Source organism: Hemitrygon akajei, chromosome 6, assembly GCF_048418815.1.
Source record: "Hemitrygon akajei chromosome 6, sHemAka1.3, whole genome shotgun sequence".
In the NCBI taxonomy this organism is placed as follows: Eukaryota; Metazoa; Chordata; class Chondrichthyes; order Myliobatiformes; family Dasyatidae; genus Hemitrygon; species Hemitrygon akajei.
Genome location: NC_133129.1, coordinates 96,407,733 through 96,431,509, shown reverse-complemented (window position 1 = coordinate 96,431,509; position 23,777 = coordinate 96,407,733). Strand labels below are relative to the sequence as shown.

Sequence of the window (23,777 nt, the reverse complement as noted above, 5' to 3'; positions counted from 1 at the left end):
TTTGCTCCTGTTTTATCTTCTTTCTGCACCATCAGGGGCTTTCCCCTGTGATACTGTTCGCAGGATGCAAGGAAGGGAGGAGAAGGAGCTAAAGGCAGGAGACAAAATCCACTCTGTGGAAGTAAGCGGCAGCCCAGCCCTCCTCGTGTAATAAACTGTGACGGCAGTCTTCAGGATTCCAGCACCAGGGTTGAGCGATAAAACTGCTGTAGTTCCAGTGTCCCTACTGAGTCTGCCAGGATGTGTACAGGGAAGTGCTCCCGCTGCATCGGAGTGACCCTGATCCCCCTCGCCGGTGCCTGTCTCGCAGCCAACTTGCTCCTTTTCTTCCCAGACTTCAAGCTCAAGTATGTGCAGGAGAACGACATGCTGACGCCGGAGATCCTGTACCTCGGAGGGATTGTCGGTGGTGGAATATTGGTGAGAGATTTATCTCTGGGGGTGGGGAGGGTGGGTCTGTTCTGAGCAGCCTCGCAAAGAGCAACACGCATAAAATGCTGGAGGAACTCCAGGCAGTATCTGTGGAGGGAAATAAACAGCCAGTGACCCTTCATCAGGACCCCCCACTATTCCCCTCTGTAGATGCTGTCTGATTTCCTCCAGCATTTTGTCTGCGCATTGCTTATGATTTTCAGCATCTGTAGAATCTCTTGTGCTTAGCCTTACAAAGAGGTCTTCTGATAATCACCTTTTTTTATTAGAAAGCAGAGATGGGAGACTCAGTGAGGAAGATTGATTGTAAAAAGAAATCCCAGTCAGGGGTGTTTGGTGGGGTTTGTATCTGAGCCAGGGTTTCTAATCCCACCACTATAATCCTTGTCTGTCCAGACTTGTCAATCCAGGGAGAGTGAATCCCATTGTTTGGGTGAGGGTGCTGGATCAGGGTCCCGGCCCAAGACGTCGACTGTTTACTCTTCTCCATGGATGCTGCCTGGCCTGCTGAGTTCCTCCAGCATTGTGTGTGTTACTCTGATTCCCAGCATCTGCAGATTTCTTATTTGTGATTTGATTACCATGCAGAACAAAGTCGCACCCCCTTCTTGATCGGCCCCCATCCACTCCACACCCCCCCAAACACTCCCTCCCTTAACCACAGTGGCTGCCGTGTGCACCGTGGTCAGTTGTCCAGGCTGCTCTAACAATAACAGCCCCTCGCTACCAGGAATGATGAGGACAGTAGGTGCGTGTGGGGGGGGGGGGGGGGGGAACCTCCGGGTCCCACTCTGTCCCTTCTCTGTCCTGGAACTCCCTCCCCCACAGCACCATGGAAGAACCCTCACCAGGAAGATGGCAGCGGGTCAAGGAGACGGCTCAGCCCCACCTCGAAGGGAAAATAAATGCTAGTGAGGCCAAAAATCTGAGTAAATTCCTAGTGCTACACCATCCTCAGTAAAACGTACAGACAGAGTAGAGATTTGCTCTATTTGTCACAGGTACACTAAAATACGCAGTGAGTCAATGGCCAACGCGGTCAGAGGGTGTGCTGGGGGCAGCCCGCGAGTATCACCACGCTACCGGCCCCGACACAGCAAGCTCACAACTTACTAACTCTAACCTTCAGTGTTTGCCTTTGGAATGTGGAGAAAACCCGCCTGGTCCCGGAAAGAAAGTAGCGTTCAAACCCCTTAGCGACAGCAGCGGAAGTAAACCCCGATGGTGATCACTGGCCCAGTAACTCGGGGTATTACATTACTGTGACCCACAGGGAGTGGCTTTTCCCTGTTCTGGGAAATCTAAAAGCAGCATCATGGTCTGAGAATAGGGGTTGATCATTCAGGAGAGGCAGGGAGTGATCTCTTCACCTGTGGGGGGGGGGGGTAGTAAGGTAGTAAATCCTTGGAATTCTAACCACTTCCCCTGGAGGGTCGGCCACTGAGGGTATTCAGCACAAGAGATTGATAGTTCTTTTTCAGACTGTTAAAATTCCAATAAACCCATAGTTTGAAGGTGTTAGATTGTCAGATTAACAGAATTATTGGATGTTAATTTATAATTCACTTTTTAAAATGTTACACAGCGCTGTAATAAATGTCGCAAAGCAGCCGTTGAGTTGAGATGGGCTGAAGGAACTGGGTGTAATGAGCACTTCAGGCCTGTGTGGGGCACCAGAGAGCACTGGGCTCTGAGGTTGAAGTGGTTAATTACTGTTTAACGAGAGTTCTTTATCGTTTAGAGTTTCTTTGTGTTTTCCTCAAGCAATTCACTCTTCATAACGCGGTCTCCTGGTGCTTTCTGGTTAAGCTTAAATTTATTTTGATAGGTTTAGGAATTCCATGTTATTTAAGTGGACAGCTGATTGTGGGGTCCTAGTTTAGAGAATGTAACTTGGCTGAGCCACTGATGTTCTTTTGGAATTATTATGAATAAACTCTCGTCACCGTCTCGACATTGGAGTCTGTCCTTCCTCTGCGCTTACATTCCAATATTGTCAGCACACATCATGACACTGGGGTCCTGGTGAGTGAAATGGGGTGCATCACGTCACCTGGTGTGCCACTGGGATTTCAGAACGGTCAGATGGTTGGGATTGGAATCAAAGGATATAGGGTCAGTACCAGGTTCAAAGTTCAACTATGATAGCAATAGAATGTGAGAGCACGTAAGATGAGCTGAACAGCCTATGACAGCTTCTGTTGTAGAATCATGGAATGGTTATACAATGGAAGAGGGTCGTTCAGTCCATTGTCTCTGTGCCACCTTTTGATCAGAGTGACTCAAGACCCAAATCGCCATATTTTTTTCCCCTCCATCTGGCCATCACATACACACTCTCTCCACTGGGTCCCCTCCCCCTCAACCATCTCCCCCCCCCCCAACCCCACTTGGTTCCACCTTCCCTTCCTATCAGACCCCACTATCTGCAGCCCTTTGTCACCTCCACCTCTCACCTGCCAGCCACTACCGCTGTTTGGGAGTTGGACTTGATTTATTGCATTGCATACAGATCAGTACACATTGCATTGAGGTAGAATGAGGTAAAAAAATAACAAAATGTAGAATAAGTTGTTAAAATAAGTTACAATGACATAGATTGTGAGGCCAAGAATCTTACCATACTAGGGAACTATTCTCAGAACAGGACGTCTTTTTTGAACATGGATGAGGAGGAATGTCTTTGCCAGAGGGTGGTGAATCTGTGGAAGTTGTTGCCACTGACGGCTGTGGGGTATATTTAAGCAGAGGTAGATAGGTTCACGATTAATAAGGTTGCCAAAGATTACGGGGAGAGGCAGGAGAATGGGGTCGAGAGGGAAAATAAATTGGCTATGATCAGAATCGGAATTACTATCACCAGCACATGTTGTGAAATCTGTTTCTTTGCGGCAACAGAACATTGAAATACAAAATAATGAAAACTATAAATTACGATAAGGTGCGTATACTAAAAAAAAATTAAGTAAGTGGTGTAAAAAGAGCAAAAAATACTGAAGTGTTCATGGGTTCATTATGCATTCAGAAATCTGATGGTGGAGGGGAAGAAGCTGTTGAGTGTGTGTCTTCAGACTTCTGCACCTCCTCCTAGATAGAATGGTGGAGCAGGCTCGATGGCCTAACTCTGCTCCTGTGTGTAACGGTCATTCAGTAATCTGAGAACAGTGGGATAAAAACTGTCCTTCAGCTTGATCACGTGCTTTCAGGCTTCTATGTCTTCAGCCCGATGAGAGCAGAGAGAAGAGAACACGTCTGGGGTGGGTTACCTGCATTTGCCTCTTACCTACACTCACCTATCTCTTGCCACTCCTTCCACTCACCTGTTGAGACTGCCTTTTCCCCCCTCTACTCTTTCTGTACAGATGAAGGATTTTGTCAATTCCTTTCCTCCCGCAGATGTTGCTCAACCAAATGAGTTCCTCCAGTCAATCATTTCAGTGGCCGCAATGTCTTGTGCCTTCCCGTATAGTGACTGTGCAGAGTTCTGGTCATCCTGTAACTTGGAATTTTTTTTATTTTCATTTTTTTAAAATTAGTTTTTCAAAACATTTTACAAATTAAAAAACCCCAAATCCCAATGAGGAACATTAATACAGTGCAAAATTAAGCATACAATGACAGTATGCTACAAAGGAAGAGAATTTAACAAAAAAGCACCTAAATTAAAGACAAGTAAACTTAGTATCCTCCCCAAGCCCCAAAACACAAGAAAAAACAACAACAACTCCAGACCAACCACAACACAATATAGAGAGTATAAATCAGGACAGTCAAACTCCCAGACTGTGAATACACTTAGCAACAGAGGATAATAATGCCTACTACCAGAAAAAAAAGGGAGCTGAAAGCAAGGGACCGAAAAGAAAAAAACCCTAGTCAAGAGGAAGGTTATGAAAGTACTCGATAAAAGGTCCCCAGACCTTATGGAACTTTAGATCCGAATTAAGAACTGAATAATGAATTTTTTCGAGGTCCAAGCAGGCCATAATGTCGTTAAGCCATTGCGCATGAGTGGGCGGGGCAACATCTCTCCATCGAAGGAGGATCAAGCGTCTAGCCAGGAGAGAGGCAAAGGATAATATTCGGCATTTGGTTGGACCCAGACATAAATCTGTCTCGCCCCAAAAAACCGAACAGACTAATTAAGGGGTTTGGTTCTAGGTGCTGATTCAGAATACACGATAATGTAGTGAAGACATCTTTCCAGAATTTCTCCAAGCTAGGACAGAACCAGTACATATGGATGAGAGAGGCCACGCCCCTCTTGCATTTATCACAGACCGGACTAATGCTAGGGTAGAATCGAGATAGTTTAGATTTAGACATATGGGCTCTATGAACAATCTTAAACTGTAAAAGGCAATGGCGAGCACAAAGAGAGGTTGAGTTAACCGATTTGAGAACTGAGTCCCAGCTCTCATCGGATAAGGAGATATTTAAATCCTGCTCCCAGGCCATTTTAATTTTATCCACAGGGGCCCGTCGTAAGGCTGCTAGTTTATCTCGGATAATTGATATTAAACCTTTACCTAGTGGATTAATGGAAAGAAATAGGTCCATAGCATTTTTTGCAGGCATTTCAGGAAAGTTAGGAATTAAAGGAGCAGTAAAGTGTCTGATTTGGAGATACCTGAAAAAATGAGCATTGGGCAGATTGAACTTAACAGAGAGCTGCTGAAAAGAAGCGAAGCGATTATCAATGAAAAGATCTTCAAAATGTCTAATGCCCTTCCTATACCAAACATGGAATGCTGAATCGTACGTAGTAGGTAAAAAAAGGTGATTATGTGCGACAGGGCTGGAAACGGAAAACCCCTGGAAACCATAGCATTTCCTGAACTGAGCCCATATACGCAAAGTGTGTCTAACAAGAGGATTAGCTATTGATCTGGGCAGACTACTAGGGAGTGCAGAGCCAAGAAGTGCAGAGATAGATAATTCTTTAGTGGAGCTCAACTCCATTGCCACCCAATTAGGGCACTCGGGTTGGCCGTGGAAGAAAGACCAAAAGGTAGCACAACGTATATTAGCTGCCTAATAATATAAACGAAAGTTGGGTAAAGCCATGCCACCCTCTTTTTTAGATTTTTGGAGATGGATTTTATTAATTCTAGAGCGCTTATTCTTCCACAGATATGACAAAATAATAAGAGTCTAAGGAATCAAAAAAAGATTTAGGAATAAAAATTGGGATAGATTGAAATAAGTATAAAAATTTGGGGAGAACATACATTTTAACAACATTAATACGACCTACCAAAGACATAGACAGAGGTGACCTTTGTCCCAGACTCTGTTTTATAGTATATGAAAGATTGGCAAAGTTTTCACGAAAGAGATCTTTAAACTTCCTTGTGACTGTAATTCCAAGATAAGTAAATTGATTATGGACTACTTTAAAAGGGAGATCACGAAATGTTAGTTCTTGTGCTTCTTTATTAATTGGGAAAAGTTCACTCTTATGTAAATTAAGTTTATAGCCAGAGATCTGGCTAAACTGGTCAAGAAGTGAAAACATTAGAGGTAAGGATGTAGATGGATTTGAGAGAAAGAGTAATAAGTCATCAACATAAAGAGAAACGTTATGCTCAACACCCCCTCTCCAAATCCCGGTCAATTCAGGACAGTTTCGAAATGCTATCGCCAGAGGTTCTATAGCCAAATCAAAGAGAAAGGGACTTAAGGGGCATCCCTGACGGGTGCCACGTTTGAGATTAAATACTTGGGATTTCTGAAAATTAGTTAAAACAGAAGCAATAGGACACAGGTACAGCAATTGGTTCCAAGAGATGAAACTTTGACTGAGGTCAAATTTTTCTAAGACTGCAAAAAGGTAGTTCCACTCTATACGATCAAATGCTTTCTCCGCATCGAGGGAAATAACACATTCAGGAATCCCAGTTGGAGGTGAGTATAAGATATTAAATAAACGCCGAATGTTAAAAAAAGGGAGACGGTTTTTAATAAAGCCTGTTTGGTCATCAGAGATAATGGAGGGAATAACGGTTTCTAATCTATGAGCCAAAACTTTAGCTAAGATCTTTACATCTTAGCAGAGAAATCGGCCTATACGAGGAACACTCTGTTGGGTCTTTGACCTTTTTTAATAGAAGAATAATAGATGCCTCATTGAAAGAGGGTGGCAATTTGCTGTAATTAAACGAGTCAGATAGTACTGAAAGTAACTGAGGAGAAAGAAGTGAAGAGAATGATTTATAAAATTCTACAGGGAACCCATCAGGTCCAGGAGATTTCCCTGAGAACAGTGCAGAAATTGCAAAAGATATTTCTTCTGATGATATAGGCGTATTGAGTTTGGCTTTAAAATCAGATGAAAGTGAAGGGATATTCAGATTCTGTAAAAATTGATCAACAGAGATATTGTCATTCAAAGATTCAGAGGAATAAAGCCGAGAATAAAAATTTCTAAATGCGTCATTAATTTCTAAATGATCCGATGTAAAGTCTCCGTTCTCCTTCCGGATCTTTGTAATATGTTGTTTGGCTTTGGAACGCCTCAGCTGATTGGCTAGGAATTTACCAGACTTATCCCCATGAATGTAAAAGTGACTCTTGCTTTCGAGAAGTTGGCGTTCGACAGGTTGAGTGGACAGAAGGTTAAATTTGGTTTGGAGTTCAACACTCTTCTTGTATAATTCAGGGTTCTTAGTTTGAGCATATATTTGATCCAATTCTTTAATCTGGTTAATGAGGTCTAATCGATCTGCACAGGATCTTCTGTTGAGATTTGCTGTGTAAGAGATTATTTGACCCCTCAGATATGCTTTCATGGCATCCCAGACAATCTGGGATGGCACTTCAGGTGATGTATTAGTGTTAAAATAAAAGGTTATCTGATCCTTAATAAATTTTTAAAAATCATCATCTGATAATAAAATTGAATCAAACCGCCAGTGTTTATTCCTCTGAGGGAGACCAGGAAAGTTCAGAGAGAGAGAGTAATTGGGGCATGGTCAGAAATCAGTATACTCCGATAGTCACAAGAGTGGGCAAATGGAATAAGTTGGTTATCGAGTAAGAAATAGTCAATTCTAGTGAAGGTATGGTGAACATGTGAGAAAAAAGAATAATCTCTCTCAGTAGGATGAAGGAAACGCCATATATCAGAGATACCAAAATTAGAGAGAAACGATTGGTTAGCTAAGGCAGATTTAGTAGGTGATCTGGTAACAGAGGACGATCGATCCAGATTAGGATCCAACCAACAGTTGAAGTCACCACCCAGTATAAGAGAGTATGAGTTTAAGTCTGGTAGTGAGGAAAAAAACCGTTCAAAAAAGTTAACATCATCAAAGTTGGGGGCATACAGGTTTGCTAGAGCAACTTTAGTGTTATATAGTTTACCAGAAACAATAATAAAACGGCCATTTGTATCAGATATTTTATTATGGAGTTCAAAAGGAATATTTGAGTTAATAAGAATGGAGATTCCCCTAGCTTTAGCGGAAAAGGATGAATGAAAATGCTGACCCGCCCACTTTGACAGAAGCCGGGAGTTATCAAAACAACGAATATGAGTTTCTTGAAGGAAAGCAATGTCAGCTTTGAGTTGTTTGATATGTGAGAATACCTTCCTCCTTTTAACAGGGTGATTCAATCCCTTTACATTCCAGCTCACGAATTTAAGTGCACTAGCCATTATCAATTACTAATGCATAAAAGGCAGCAGGCATATAAAAAGTCAAGCAGTACAATAGCAGTCTGGGAGCAGAGATGTAAACATAGATTCATAAAATCAAAACATATACATGTCCTGAGCAATAAAGAAAAACAATAAATACAGTGAGTGATGTTGGAACTGGAAAACCCACCCCATCCACACAACCCAAAACTAGACGGCTACCAAAACAAGTAGCTAGCTCTACCAAAAAAATTAACCCAAATACAACTTCCAGATCTGTGTCATTAACAGCAGTTCCGTATAAATACTATAGCAAATAGTAACTAGTTTATGCACTAAAAAAACATAACTACAGATTAGAACATCTTCTGCAGAAATAAAAAACTTAATACAGAGAAAATCGGAAGAAAACCAAAACTAACCTACCTGCCAAAAGAGGAAAAATAAATCAGCAATTAAACTGTGAACCAACAAACAGGGAGGCCTTCGCTAGAGACTTCAGGCCTCCAAAACAAGTTAGAGTCAGTTGTAGAACTCTGTAGATAAAGTTATACAAGAATAAAATAGATTACACAAGTACTATTTAAATGTCCACAGGGAAACATTAAGCACAGAATGTCTATTTAAAAAAGACACACCAAATCTAGGGAGAGATTGTCAACAGCCCTTAGAGTTTCAATGAATAATGTCTGAGTGATTCAAGTAAAGTCTGAGTCCAGAAAAAGTAATTTTACTACAAGAAGTACTTATCCACCATTTTAGGAGGTCCGATCGGGTTCCGAAGATGACTGGATAGCCGGAAGACTTGCCACAAATGCTTCAGCTTCCTTCACTGATTTGAACCACTTGTATTTTCCAGTATTAAGCTTGATTCATAGATCGGCAGGAGTGTGAAGGGAGGGTTTAAAACCACGATCAAAAAGCACTTTCATTGCGCCTTTAAACTCAGCGTGCATCTTTAAGGTCTGGGGTGCAAAATCTTCCACAAAGCGAATGATTGTATCCTGGAAAGTAAAAGAACCTCTGCGACATGCCTCCACAATCAGACTGTGTTTTACCTGGTATTGATGGAAGCACAAGATTATTGGTCGCGGGCGGGAGCCCAGAATTCCGGGGGGAACGTAAACCCTGTATGCCCGTTCGAGCTCAGGTGGGTTCGGAAGCAAATCTTTCCCGAATATCTCCAGAGAAACTCGGTGAAAAACTTCAAGGTTGATCCCTGTTCGGTGGCCTCTGGCAATCCAAGAATTCGGAGATTGCAGCGTCTGCTGCGATTTTCGAGATCCACCATCTTGGAAAGGAGTTTGTTACATTTTTCCTCTAAGCTGGAACAGAGAGTCTCCAAGTATCGAACATGATTTTCTAAATCTTCAGAAGTCGAATCGATGCGAGATAAGTGTTCAGCATGTTTGTCCACTCTATCGTTGATCCGATCCAGTTTAGCCTCCAACTGTTTGAAAGCAGTTTTGAATTCCTTTAAAATTTCATCTCAGAGCTGTTCGAGCGCAGCCAGGGTCTCAGCCGAGAGAGCCGTAGCTTCCTTTCTCCCGGATTTAGAACTCTTGCTAGACATTGTAAGTTAGATATGTTCACAGGCAAGTAAGAAATACCGAAAAAGTTCCTAACTAAGGTTTAAAAAATGGAGACATTTAGTGCAAAGATAGCGACAATAACGGAACAAAAGTTCGGAGCAGCTAAGCAATCGCCATCTTACCGGAAGTCGTAACTTGGAATATTGCATGCAATTCCAGTTGTTCATTACAGAGAGGATGTGCAGAAGTTGGAGAGGGTGCAGAGGTTCACAGGATGCTGCCTGGATTCAATTTATTACCAAAGTATGTATGCAGTATACAACCCTGAGATTCATCTTCCCAAGGACAGTCACAAAACAGAAAATCACAGAACCCGTTCAAAGAAAAACATCAAACCTCGAACGTGCAAAACAGAAGTGCTGAAATGGGGAAAAAAGAGCAAAAAACAGAAAATATAAAACACCAACCCACAAGGCCATCGAAAGAGCTCAGGCGTATTCAGTTCAGTTCAATCCTGTGCAGTGTAATTGTTACCTGCAGACTGTGGAGCCCGTCTTCCCTGCTCAAAATGGCAACGAGAAAAGGAGCGCCCTGTAATCAGAAGCACGTCATGATGTGAACGGCAGAGTCCAATACACACGCCGTGCCTGAGATCCAGGATCCTGGCACCACCGAGCGAGCGGGCGAGAGACACCATTCATAGACAGCATGTGCTGTGAGGAGAGGTCGGACAAAAGGAGTTATTTTCTCTGGAGCAGTGGAAGCTGAGGGGAGATCTGATAGATGTTTATTAAATTAAACGAGGTATAGTTTAATAAATTTCTGTCAGGTCTCCCCTCAGATTAATCTAAGAGAGACATCTATCTACCTGTGTGTAGATAGCTAAATAGATAGATCTGTATCTACCTATAGATAAATAGATGTCAAATATTAGAGAGCATAACTTTTCGGTGAGAGGGGCAAAGTTTAAAGGAGATGTGTGAGGCAAGTACTCTTACACAGAGAGTGGTGGGTTCCTGGAATAAGCTGCTGGGGGGGTGGCAGATATAATAGAAATGTTTTTAAATAGACAGATGAAAATGTAGGGAATGGAGGGATACGGATCATGTGCAGGCAGAAGTGATCAGTTTAATTTGGCATTGTGTCCAGCACAGACATCGTGGGCCAAAGGGCCTGTTCCCATGCTGTTCCATTTTCTAATGGGAGAACAGACTTGTGGGCTGAATGGCCTGATCCAACTCCCGAGGCTGGCGTGAGATGTGGGTGCCCCACGGGAGTGTGAGAGGGTGACATCAGTGACACTGAGTTAACCCTGTGGTGATGGGAGGCCAGCTGGCAAGGTAGGAGAGCAAAGACTGCCAAAAGCCTTGTGTACATTCCTGTCTGGTACTGATCTATGGCCAGCAATGAGCTCACTACCCCAGCAGGGTCAGACCAGAAGTTTTCCAAAGGCTTGTTATAACCTCCCTGCCTTTATACTCTATCCTCAAATGCTATTGGTATGTACCACAGAATCGAACAGCACCTATCATCAGGGACCCCCACCACCCAGGACATCCTCTTTTCTCACAGCACACAGCAGGAAGGAGGTACTGGATCCTCAGGACTTGCACCACCAGGTTCAAGCACAGTTACCACCCCTCAACCATCAAGCTCTTGAACCAAAGGGGATAACTACATTTATCCCATCACTGAACTGTTCCCACAATCAATGAACTCGCTGTTCAGAATGGCTCATCCCATGTTTTCGTTATTTACTGCTATTTATTTATATTTGCATTTACACAGTTTGTTGTCTTCTGCACTCTGGCTGATCTTTCATTGATCCTGTTATAGTTACTATTCTATAGATTTTCTGAGCATGCCCACAAGAAAATGAATCTCAGGGTTGTATATGGTGACATATGTACTTAGGCAGTAACATTTACTTTGAATACCCATCCGTATTGAGCCCATCTCCCGCTACTTTGCCTGTAGCCTTCTGTTCCCTGCTGATTCAAGTGCACGTCCCGGCACTCCTCAAACGCTATTGTTCCGTATTCGCGGGGCAAGAACTACAACGGAGTAACTTGATAAAATGTCTTTAACCGAGTCGTGTTGGTAACAGTACTCGCTGGGCGACTTCTGGTGAGGGAACGACAAACCAGCCCCGCCGAGACGGAAGCGCATGCGCATTCAGAACGGAGGAGGCCCAATCGATTCACCGCGTGATCGATCAGCCGCATGCGCAGTCGCCAAATTCTCGCGATCGATTAGATAGTCAGTGACTGTTCTCGCCACTCCATCCAGCAATGTGTCCCCGTTACTCTTCGGATCCTGTCTAATCTTCCCCTTCCTTTCTCCTAAATCTAAAGTCTTATCTCTCTCTGATACGGATAAGCACAGCCGTATTTGCACCCTTTTACATTCCAAAACTCGAAGAGGAGTTAATTCCACCGCTGACCCGTCGATGATTACGGTTAATGATTAGAGGTCTGCGAGGGCCAGCAGTTCCATGTTCCTGGGTGTCAACATCTCAGAGGCTCTGGAGAGGGGCCCAACATGTGGATGCAATTACAGAGAAGGCATGCTAGCGGCTGTATTTCATTCGGAGTTTGAGGAGAAGACTCTGGCAAATTTCTACAGATGTATGGTGGGGAGCATTCTGACGGGTTCCATCACCGTCTGGAGTGGAGGAGCCAATGCTCAGGGTTGGGGGGAAAAAACTGCAGAGGTTTGTAAACTCCATCATAGGCGCCAGCCTCCCCACTATCAAAGATGTACTCATCAGGTGAACGCTTCATCAAAGATCCATCATCACTTGCGGGCTTTCGCCGGCACAATCGTCGCCGATATGATTTAAGGCAAAAGATGCATTTCACTTGATGTTTTGATACTCAAATTCCTGGGATAATTCTTCGGAATGTCCTCTGGACCCTCTCCAACGCCAGTATATCATTCCTTGTATACGGGGCTCCTAAGTGGTCACAATACTTCAAATGCAATCTGACTAACACCTCCACGTTACATCTGTATTATTATTTAAATATATATGCTAATCCTCATGAAATGAATGCTAGAATTGCATTTACAAGAATCTGGTGTTTCACACCTTTAAGGGCAAGATCCTTAATAGTACTGCAGAGCAGAGAGATCTTGGGGTCCAAGCTTGAAAGTGGCTACACAGAATGATAAGGTGGTTAAGGAAGCTTATGGAATACTTGCTTTTACCAGTCAAGGCATTGAGTTCGATAGTCGAGGTTATGTTGCAACTTTATAAAACTTTGGTTAGGTCACATCTGGAGTATTGCATACAGTCCTGGTTGCCCCACTAAAGGAAGGATGTTGAGGTTTTAGAGAGGATGCAGAAGATATTTACCAGGATGCTGCCTGGTTTAGAGGGCATGTGTTATCATGAGAGGCTGGATAAACTTGGGTTGTTTTCTCTGCAGCGCTGGAGGCTGAGGGGAGATCTGATGGAGGTTTATAAGATTATGAGAGGCATAGATTGAGTGGGCAGGGAGTATCCATTTCCCTAGGTTGAGAGAATGGGGGGGGGAAGGTAGGTTCAAGGGGTAAATGTTTTTACTCAGAGTGGTGGATGCCTGGTATGGTGGTAAAGGCAAATGCATTAGAGGCTTTTAAGAGACGTTTGGATGTGAGGAAGATGGAGGGATATGGACGTGGAATATCTGAGTCTGCCAAAGTCAAAACCAGTCAGGGAATGAATCAGGAGTAGGGATTTCAATTTCCACCTCCATTCTGTCAAAAACATTCCGGCCATCCTAACTGTTCCCTCTGCTGTCTTTTCCAAACAGATTTTCTTTCCGGGGCTGCACATCCACGCGACTGGAACTGGGGGATGCTGTGCCAACAGGTGTGGGGTAAGTCACCATGGTTCTGGAATTGGGAATGGTGGGAATTGTTCTGTTCCACACAGCCCTACCGTGGGTGCCAAGGTAGTGTAGCAGTTAGCACGACGCTGTTACTGCTCTGGGTAAGTCGGAGTTCAATTGCGGTGCCGTGGAATGCGAGGGCTTTCCCTGGTGTTCCAGTTTCTTCCCACAGTCCAAAGACGTACCGGATAGGTTAATTGGTCATTGTAAATTGTCCTGTGACAACTTAGGTTAAGATTAATCTAGATTGGTGTGGTTTGGAGGAGTGGAAGGGCCTAATAAATAAATAGACAAACAAAAGATCCTGCTGTCGATTGGGGGTGGTGGTGTAGGAAATCGGAAAAATCAGGAGTGGCATTAATGTGGGAAGATGGGGAATCTTACTCTAGCGGGAAGAAAAGGGAGCAGGGACGCGCGCGCGCACATGCACACGCACACGCACACAACACTACAGGAACTTCAGGCAGAGTTGACGTTTCGGAACAGGCCCTTTCATCTGGGCCCTGAAGGGTCTCGACCTGAATCATCGACTGTCCATTCCCCTCCACTGAACTCCTCAGCATCTTGTGCTTGGCTCAGCAGTCCAGCATCTGCAGCCAGTCCTGTCTCCAGAGCAGAGCTCGGTGGTTTAGGTGTGGAGGTCCTCCCAAGATGCGAAAGGAACTCAGCAGGTCAGGCAGCATCTCTGGAGAGGAATACACAGTCACTGTTTCGACCTGGGACCCTTCATCAGCACTGGAAAGGCATTGGTGGGGGGCGGAAGCCAGAATGAGTGGATGGAAGGGGGGGGGGTATGAGCTGGGGTGATAGGTGAATCCAGGTGAGGGATTTCTACATTGCACTGTTGCCTTGCCTTGTGCTACTCAAAACACTGTGAAATGATTAGATCTGTGTGAATAGTACACAAGACAAGTTAGACCTTGGTACAGGTGATAATAATAAACCAGTTCCAATTGTAAGTTTGGAGCCGGTAATCCAACCGGAATGTGCGGGAGGTTAGCGTTCTCGCCAATAACTGTGAACCTCACTACCCTTCCAGATGTTCCTCTCCTTAATCTTCGCGGTGCTGGGCGCAGCCGGCTCCATCTACTGTCTGGTCCAGTCTACCTTGGGACTGATCAATGGACCAACCTGCCTGGACACGTCAGGCAACTGGAGCAGACCCTTCTATTACAACTCCGAGCTGTCAGAGCTAAGGTAAGAAGTGTCGGTGTGTAAAATCTCCCTTCAGCTGGCGGGTAAGCTCAGGGCTATTACTTGGCACAGGAGTGGAAGACCACAAAAGATAGTAACAGAATTAGGCCATTCAGCCCATCAAGTCTGCTCTGCCAATCGACTGTGTCTAATTTCTCTCTCAATCCCATTCTCCTGCCTTCTTCCTGTAACTATTGACACCCTTACTAATCAAAAACTTGTCAATCTCGGCTTTAAATATACCTAGTGGCCTAGTCTCCACAGCTTCCTTATTCCTTAGATTTCATAGATTCCTTATCCTCATTGAAATTCCTCCATTGCTGTTCTCCTCCACTATAGGAAACATCCTCTCCACGACCACTCTATCTAGACCTTTCAATACTCAACAGGTTTCAATGAGACCCCCTCCTGCCATATTCTTCTAAATTCCAGTGAATACAGGCCTAGAAACATCAAACGCTCCTCATACATTAATCACTTCGATGTCAGTGATGATCAATCTGGGCCCAGTGGAAACCCCACATCACAGGTATTGCGGTACTGCAACCGTACAGGGGTTTAAATAGCTGTTGCCGTCCCTCAGAGCTGGCTGGGAAGGGTCACAAAACATTGAGCCTGGGTCGACTCCCATTTGAACCAATTCCATGGCATTCTCCCCACATTCCTGCCAACTCTGCCCGGATACTACCCACATTTTACAGCAGCCGATTGACACACCGACCCCTCTGTTGGGATGTGGGTGGGAACACACACTCATGCGCACATGCACACGCATACACACACACACCATTGGAGGTCGGGATCGAACCAGGGTCACTGTCCCTGAAAGGCGGCAGCACCCACTGTTGCACTAATGTGCTTCTGTGTCCATCCCTATAGAAACGGGATTGTCCAGCTCTCATTCACTTCTGCACAGAGCAACTGATCAAATCAACCTGAAGCATATAAGATCTGTCCTCGTCCATCCCGATGGGGAGACGAGGTTTCTGGAGAGGCAGTGGGAATACGGTGAAGGATATAAGATCTGTCCTTGTCCATCCCGATGGGGAGACAGGGTTTCTGGAGGGGCAGTGGGAATACAGTGAAGGATATAAGATCTGTCCTCGTCCATCCCGATGGAGAGACAGGGTTTCTGGAGGGGCAGTGGGAGTCTGGTGAAGGATATAAGATCTGACCTCGTCCATCCCGATGGGGAGACGAGGTTTCTGAAGGGGCAGTGGGAGTCAGGTGAAGGATATAAGATCTGTCCTCGTCCATCCCGATGGGGAGACGGGGTTTCTGGAGGGGCAGTGGGAGTGAGGTGAAGGATATAAGATCTGTCCTCGTCCATCCCGATGGGGAGATGGGGTTTCTGGAGGGGCAATGGGAGTCAGGTGAAGGATATAAGATCTGTCCTCGTCCATCCCGATGGGGAGACGGGGTTTCTGGAGGGGCAGTGGGAATACGGTGAAGGATATAAGATCTGTCCTCGTCCATCCCGATGGAGAGACGGGGTTTCTGGAGGGGCAGTGGGAGTCAGGTGAAGGATATAAGATCTGTCCTCGTCCATCCCGATGGGGAGACGGGGTTTCTGGAGGGGCAGTGGGAGTCTGGTGAAGCATATAGGATCTGTCCTCGTCCATCCCGATGGGGAGACGAGGTTTCTGGAGGGGCAGTGGGAATACGGTGAAGGATATAAGATCTGTCCTCGTCCATCCCGATGGGGAGACGGGGTTTCTGGAGGGGCAGTGGGAGTCAGGTGAAGGATATAAGATCTGTCCTCGTCCATCCCGATGGGGAGACGGGGTTTCTGGAGGGGCAGTGGGAATACAGTGAAGGATATAAGATCTGTCCTCGTCCATCCCGATGGGGAGACGGGGTTTCTGGAGAGGCAGTGGGAATACGGTGAAGGATATAAGATCTGTCCTCGTCCATCCCGATGGAGAGACAGGGTTTCTGGAGAGGCAGTGGGAGTCTGTTGAGGAACCACAAGTGCACACTGTGGCCACTATTGTGCAGGGATGTAGTGCCTGGGAGGGTAGATGAGGTGCCGATCGAGCAGGTTGCTTTGTCCTCGACGCTAAGGAACCCCTTGAGAGCTGTTGGAGCCACACTCACCCATGCAAGTGCAGAGAGTCCAGTCACACTCCGGAGGTGTGCTTTGGGGTGCCAGTAGGCGAATCACCCCACCCTCTGACCTGCTGTTTGGCCAGGAGGTTAATATGGTGGGTGCGGTTGAGATTCTGGGCCAGTGTTGATGGTGGCGGACTGGGTGAGTGGCGAGGCGGAGGCAGGGCTGGAGGAGGAGGAATCTGATAGGAGAGGACAGAAGACCATGGAAGGAAGGGAAGGGGGAGGAGCACCGGAGGGAGATGATGGGCAGGTAAGGAGATAAGGTGAGAGAGGTAAATGGGAATGGGAACGGTGAAGAAGGGCCATTGATAACTAGGTCTGTGGCTTGGGCAGATCATTACAACCTTTCTCCCCTGGTAGGGGTGACAAAAGCAGGAGAGTGTAGGTTAGGTTGAGAGCGCAGAGTTTTAAATGGGTGACTGATATTCCAAGCCTGCCCTGATAGTTCATAGTTACATGCTGTGTTGTATGGCGTGGACAGTGATGGTCTTTTGACCAATTATTATTCATGGCAATTTTTTCTACTTAAGTAGTTTGTCATTGCCTTCTTCTGGACAGTGTCTTTACAAGACGGGTGAACCCAGCCATTATCAATACTCTTCAGAGACTGTCTGCCTGGTGTCAGTGGTCGCATAACCAGGACCTGTGATCTGCACCGGCTGCTCATACGACCATCCACCACCTGCTCCCATGGCTTCCGGTGACCCTGATCGAGGGGGTAAGCAGGTGCTACACCTCGCCCAAGGGTTACCCACAGGCTAGCGGAGGAAAGGAATGCCCTATGCCTCCTTTGGTAGAGGCGTATCTCCGCCCCACCACCCAACTGCCCTGGTAGCATTGGATAGGTTCACTACATTTAAGAGGCATTCATTGGAATTGGTTTCTTATTGCCCCACGTTCCGAGTAAAAAAGCTTTTGTCTTCGTAAGTCCATTCCATAAGGGAAACAGGACGCAGAACGTAGTGTTACGGTTACAGAGAGAGAGAGAAATTCAGGTGGACGATGAGGTGTAAAGGCCACAACGAGGATTGTCAGATCAAGATTTCATCTTCTAATGTGTCTTCACTACTCTGACAGTGGGATAGAAGCTGTCCCTAAACCTGGTGGGACGCGCAATGGACTGGAATTGGAATTGGTTTATTGTTACATGGAGTGGTAGCGTAGTGTTTAGCACAACGCTCTACAATACCAGCGACACAGGTTCAATTCCCACCACAGCCTGTAAGGAGTTTCGTTCTCCCCAAAACCGTGAGGACTTCCTCTGGGTGCTCTGGTTTCTGCCCACAGTCTACCAGTTGGTAGGTTAGTTGGTCTTTGAAAGTTGCCCTGTGATTGGACTGGGATAAAATCTGGGGATTGCTGGAAAAGCCTGTTCAATGCTGTATCTCAGTAATCTTTTTTTAGAAGTATGAAGATGCATTGAAAGGCTTGTCATGCATACTGCTGAGTTAGACTAGTACACGGAGAGCCAATAACAATGCAGAATGAAGAGTAACAGCTACAGCGAGGGGGCAGTGCAGGTAGACAATGAAGTGCATGATTATACTACTGCTGATTGTGAGGTCAAGAGTCCATCCTTTGGTGCTGGGGAGTCTGATTAAGAGCGGGGTAGAAGCTAGGGTACATGTTTTCAGGTTTTTGTACCTTCTGCCCAGTGGGAGAGGGGAGAAGAGGGAATGTCCAGGGTGGGAGGAGTATTTGCTTATACTGGCAAGAGTAAGTGTAGACAGAGTTGTTGGATGGGGAGGCTGGTTTCCGTGATGTGCTGAGCTGTCTTCTCAATTCTCTGTGAATTCCTGCGGTCACGGGCAGAGGATCTGCCGTGATGTACAGACACGGCATGGTCGTACGTGGCGGACAAAGGAGATTAGTGCAGGTGGCGTAAGGTAGTGGGCTGGAGGGCCTGTTTCTACTCTATAACGATGCTCTGTAACATTCTAACTCTCTGTTTTATCCACTGTGTAGCGAGGACAGTTACCTGTTTAAACCGGACTCTTGGAGTTTGTGTGTAGAACCGAAGAATGTGGTTGTTTTCAACGTGGCTCTCTTTGCTCTGCAAATTGCCTGCAGTGCTCTGGAGTTCATCCTATGTACCATCCAGGCCATCAACGGGTTCTTTGGCTGCCTCTGTGGAACGTGCAATAAACGCAGGGCGGTAAGTAACACCCTCGACCTCTGCTAATGCACGGACTCACCTCAAGCGCAGTCACAACGGAGCGGCATAATCTTAATTAGGTTCCTTAAGGTTGTTATAGCCAGGGATGGCAACGGGGACAAGTTCCCACTACCTGTTAAATGCTCCCAATGGCATGCACCCTAAATAGCCTCTGACAACCAAGTCCAGCTCCTGACCTTCACGTCTGGCTCAGATGCTGAGCCGTGGTTGGCCCTGACCGATGGAGGCTCTCCTCCTATCTTAATTAGTTCAGAAAAGCATCATGGTTGAAGGGCTTGTTCTAGTTATGTATTCCAAGCTGCTAATTGCCACACAGTGAGGTACAATGAAAAAAGACTGAAGATTAGTTTCATTTGTCACATCTGCATTGAAACCTACAGTGAAATGCGTTGTTTGTGTCAACAACGCCGTCTGAAGTTGTGCTGGGGACCCTGTTTCTGATAGCAACGTAGCATGCCCACGATTTACTAACCTGACCTCCTTTGGACCGTGGGAGCACCCGGAGGAAACGCATGCGGTCACAGGAGAACGTACAGACTCCTCACGGGCAGCAGTGGCAATTGAACACCGATCGCTGGCTCTATAAAGTTATTGCACTAACTGCAAACAGTGCTGCAGGTAGCAGCGTAGTTACAGACATCGCACAGAATATAGATTATACATAAATTATGTGAGAGAGAAAAGACCGTGCAAACACTTGCCACACCTTTCACCCTTAACCTATGACCTCCAGTTCTAGTCTCACCCAACCTGAGGGGGAAAACCTTCATGTATTTACCCTATCTATACCCCTGATAATTTTCTGATAATATCCCTCTATAAGATCTCCCCTTGCTTCAGGGAACGTGAGTCAACAGATCTCCAAATCAGAGTTGTAAGTGAGGTTATCCACGCCGGTTCAGGAGTCTGACGGTTAATAACTGTCTTTGAACCCGGCTGGTGTGGGACCTAAGCTCCTGCCTGATGGTAGTAATGAGACGAGGACATGGTGAGGGTCTTTGGTGCTTGATGCTGCTTTCTTCTGGTGGGGAGGCCTGTGCTTGTGATAGATAGGCATCTGTTAGTCTAGTGAGACCATGGATTTGCGCCTTGGAAGGTTTCCAGGGTTCAGGGTTGTATGGGAGACCGACAGTTGCCCGAGCTGCAAGCCTTCCCCTCTCCATGCCACCGATGTTGTCCAAGGGAAGGACATTAGGACCCAAACAGCTTGGCATCGGTGTCGTCGCAGAGCAATGTATTGTTAAGTGCCTTGCTCAAGGACACAACACGCTGCCTCAGCTGAGGCTCGAACCAGTGACCTTCAGATCACCAGACCAATGCCTTATCCACGAGGCCATGTGCCAACCACATCCCCCAATGCAAACTGTAACGTCTCAGGGATGCTATCACCTGAAAACCCTGCTGGCAGAATCTGCCAGTCCCCCGGTACGATAAGACAGACCCATGAGTCGCAGTTGACCTGATTATGGTTTTGCCCCTCATTGTCTGCCCACACTGCACTTTCTCTGAAACACTCCTCTCTTCATTCTGTTCTTGCTTTTCCCCTTGTAAAGTTGCAACGATCTGATCTGTACGGGAAGTTTTTCACTGTACCTCAGTGGGTCGAGCATGTTTGTGTGGGGGAAAGGAACTGTTGCCAATTAGGGTCGAAACCCACATACAACCAGTAGACCATGAGATATAGAAGCAGAATTAGGCCATTTGGCCCATCAAGTCTTCTCCACCATTTCATCATGGCTGATCCATTTCCCCCTCAGCCCCAATCTCCTGTCTCCTTGTATCCCTTACGCCCTGACCAAACAAGAATCTATCAACCTGTGCCTTAAACATACATAAAGACTTGGCCTTCACAGCCTCGGCAACAGATTCCACAGATTCACTGCCCTTTGGCTAAATAACTTCTCCTCATCTCCATTCTAAATGGATGCCCCTCTATTCTGAGGCTGTGCTCTCTGGTCCTAGACTCCCCCACAACAGGACACATCCTCTCCACATCCACTCTATCAAGGCCTTTCAACATTTGATACATTTATGTGAAATATTTTCTCTTCTTGTGCTTTTAGAGGCCTGTATGACAGGATGGCATTCGAGGGCAGCTGTGAGCTCGGAAAACGGGCACGGGCAGCATCCAGCACTGAATTAAAGAAATATAATTACGCCATAAATTCGGGAGGAATCCCCTACAACGGAGGGGTCTACTTCGTAATGCATCGTTCAGTACACTCAATACTCTGCTGATAGATAATGCCAATTGTTTAACGCTTGATTGACCTGTTGCTTGTCAATAAAGGAAACACACTGATCTTATGCAGCAGAGATGCACTGTTCCGGTGTTTGTCCGACCATGGGATTGTAGACATTTGGGACACCGATGGGGATTATCCCAATTTGTACACACAAGCCAAAGTCAAATTAGTTTGAGCTTTAAACACAAGAGATTCTGGAAATCCTGAGCAACGTCACACACAAAATGTTGGAGGAACTCTAACCATTCTCACTTCTGCCCCTTGACACATTCGAATTTCTGGCATGCTGGTGAGGTCTTCCACAGTGAAGACCAACCCAAGATATCTATTCAGTTTGTCCACCGTTTCTCTGTTCAGCATCACTACCTTTGATTTCGTTTTCTTTCAGCCCAGTGTCCACTCTCACCTCTCTTATATATGTGGGGAAAAAACCTTTGGGGATTCTCTTTATTGGGCTGATGAAGGGTCTCGGCCTGAAACTTGACTGTTCATTACCCACACCACCACCACTGTCTGACCTGTTGAGATCTTTCAGTATTTTGTGTGTTTTGGCCAAGTTCTAGTTTAGTGTCATGGATATCTATCTGTCTGTCCATCTATCTATCTGTCTGTATGTCTTTCTGTGTATTTATCTATCGAGCGATCTATATTTCTACCTTTCTAAGCAAGACGGCACCGTGCATGGCAGCCTTGTGTGTACTCCAAACTGGCATTGTAATTTTCACTTATCTCTACTTCTTTTTACATCCTGTAAAAGATTCATTTGCAGGATGTGGGTGTCGCCAGCTAAACCAGCATTTATTGCCCATCCCTAGCTGCCCTTGAGAAGGTGGTGGTGAGCTGCCTTGTTGAACCGCTGCAGTCTGAGGTGTAGGTACACCCACACTGATGCTAGGGAGGGAATTCCATGATTTTGACCCAGCGACAATGAAGGAACAGCGATATGTTTCCGAGTCAGGATGGTGAGTGACTTGGAGGGGAATTTCCATGTGGTGGTGTTCCCAGGTATCTGCTGTTCTCCTCCTTCTAGATGGTAGTGGTCATGGGTCTGGAAGGTACTCATAGAAGAAGCTGGAAGTCATATCAGGTATGATTGATTCTTTTGAACATTGGAAAGATGGCTTTCAGTCATAATGTGCTGCCTTTCTACCACTGGGACCCCCTGTTCGCACGAACCACGGGAGGTTCATTTACCTTCTTTGCCAAGGAAGTGTCGCCAGAGGTGAGGAAGAAAAGCCAGCTTCTTGGTTAGGTTAAGACGACGGGCAAATCGGCCGCCGCTCCCTAACATACTCTGGGCCAACGTACGGTCCCTGGACAGCAAGCTGTGTGAGCTGAAAGCCAGAATATCCTACCAACAGGAAACAAAGCACTGTAATACCTGATGATTTACCAAAACCTGGTTGTCGGAGGATATACCAGACCAACCCATCAAACCCATCGGGTTCTGTGTTATTTCGAGCAGACAAGATTTCTGAATACATGAAAGTGGTCACAGGCTTCATTTGGAAATGTATTAATGACATTGTTCACTAAAAATCAGTCCGGGGCTACCCAAACCAAAGGCCTTGGATAAATAGCAGATAGGTCTAAAGACCTCTCTAAGGTAGGAGAGTATGTTTCATGGTGAACAATGGTTGGTGAGACTCAGGTGGCCGCACACCCTCAAATCATTTTGCTCCCTGGATACGGAATACCTTATGTTGCTACGTCAACCTTTCTGGAAGCCTACAGAATTCACGTCTTATCATTACATCCTACCACAGGCCGATACCAAACTGGCTCTCAATGAACTATGCAAAACCATCAATATCCATGAAACCACCCACCCAATGGCGGCTTTCATCACCGCTGGAGACTTTAAACAAGCGTTGCTGACCGGAGCTTACCTGAAGTTCTACCAACACATCGAGGTGACACACGGGAAGGAAGCATACCTGACCACTGCTACTCTCCCTTCCACAACGCCGACAAAACACTTCTTCACTTTCCGTTTGAAAAGTCTGACCATTCCTCCATCTTGCAGGCAAGATGGTTGTTTCTCCACCAGGCAGAAACTGAAACAGGAAATGACCATAGTGAGAACTGTCAACTGCTGGTCCAAACAATCGGACTCAGTGTTACAAGACTGCTTCAATAGCATTTCATGGGAGGCATTTCAAGCTGAGAACATTTCTGAATACATGGAAGTGGTCACAGGCTTCATTTGGAAATGTATTAATGACATTGTTCACGAAAAATCGGTCTGGGGCTACCCAAACCTGAGGCCTTGGATAAATAGTTCAGTGTATGTGGCTCACAGTGCAAGGGATGTTGCTCCAGAGCCTTTGCCTCTGGAGACCAACAGGAGCATAAGAGATGCCACTATGATTTCGTAAAGCCATCAAGATAGCCAAACGGCAACACAAGGACAAAATCCAGTCACAGCTCTGTGACAATGACACACGCAGCGTAAGGCAAGGACTGCACACCATCGCGGACTTCAAGAGGAAACGCAGCAGTACAGCCAACATTGTCACCTCACTCTTGGATGAGCTAAGTGATTTTTATGCTCGATTTGATGTTGAA

At 45.8% G+C, this 23,777-nt stretch overlaps 1 protein-coding gene across 1 annotated transcript; it reads left to right on the top strand.

Moving 5' to 3' along the window:
• LOC140729314 (transmembrane 4 L6 family member 1-like) lies at nucleotides 1-21,274 on the top strand. Its single transcript, XM_073048932.1, has 5 exons — nucleotides 1-420; nucleotides 13,404-13,469; nucleotides 14,521-14,678; nucleotides 18,753-18,942; nucleotides 21,027-21,274. The coding sequence occupies exons 1-5, from the start codon at nucleotides 241-243 to the stop codon at nucleotides 21,036-21,038; spliced, it is 606 nt and encodes a 201-aa protein (XP_072905033.1). The 5' UTR covers nucleotides 1-240; the 3' UTR covers nucleotides 21,039-21,274.
• Nucleotides 21,275-23,777: the final 2,503 nt, after the last annotated feature.

Bases quoted from the DNA above. Each gene is read 5' to 3' on its own strand.
- LOC140729314 (XM_073048932.1), top strand. From the start codon at position 241: ATGTGTACAGGGAAGTGCTCCCGCTGCATCGGAGTGACCCTGATCCCC. The intron at 421-13,403 runs GTGAGAGATTTA...TTTTCCAAACAG, and splicing joins TTGTCGGTGGTGGAATATTG to ATTTTCTTTCCGGGGCTGCA. The intron at 14,679-18,752 runs GTAAGAAGTGTC...TCCACTGTGTAG, and splicing joins TCCGAGCTGTCAGAGCTAAG to CGAGGACAGTTACCTGTTTA.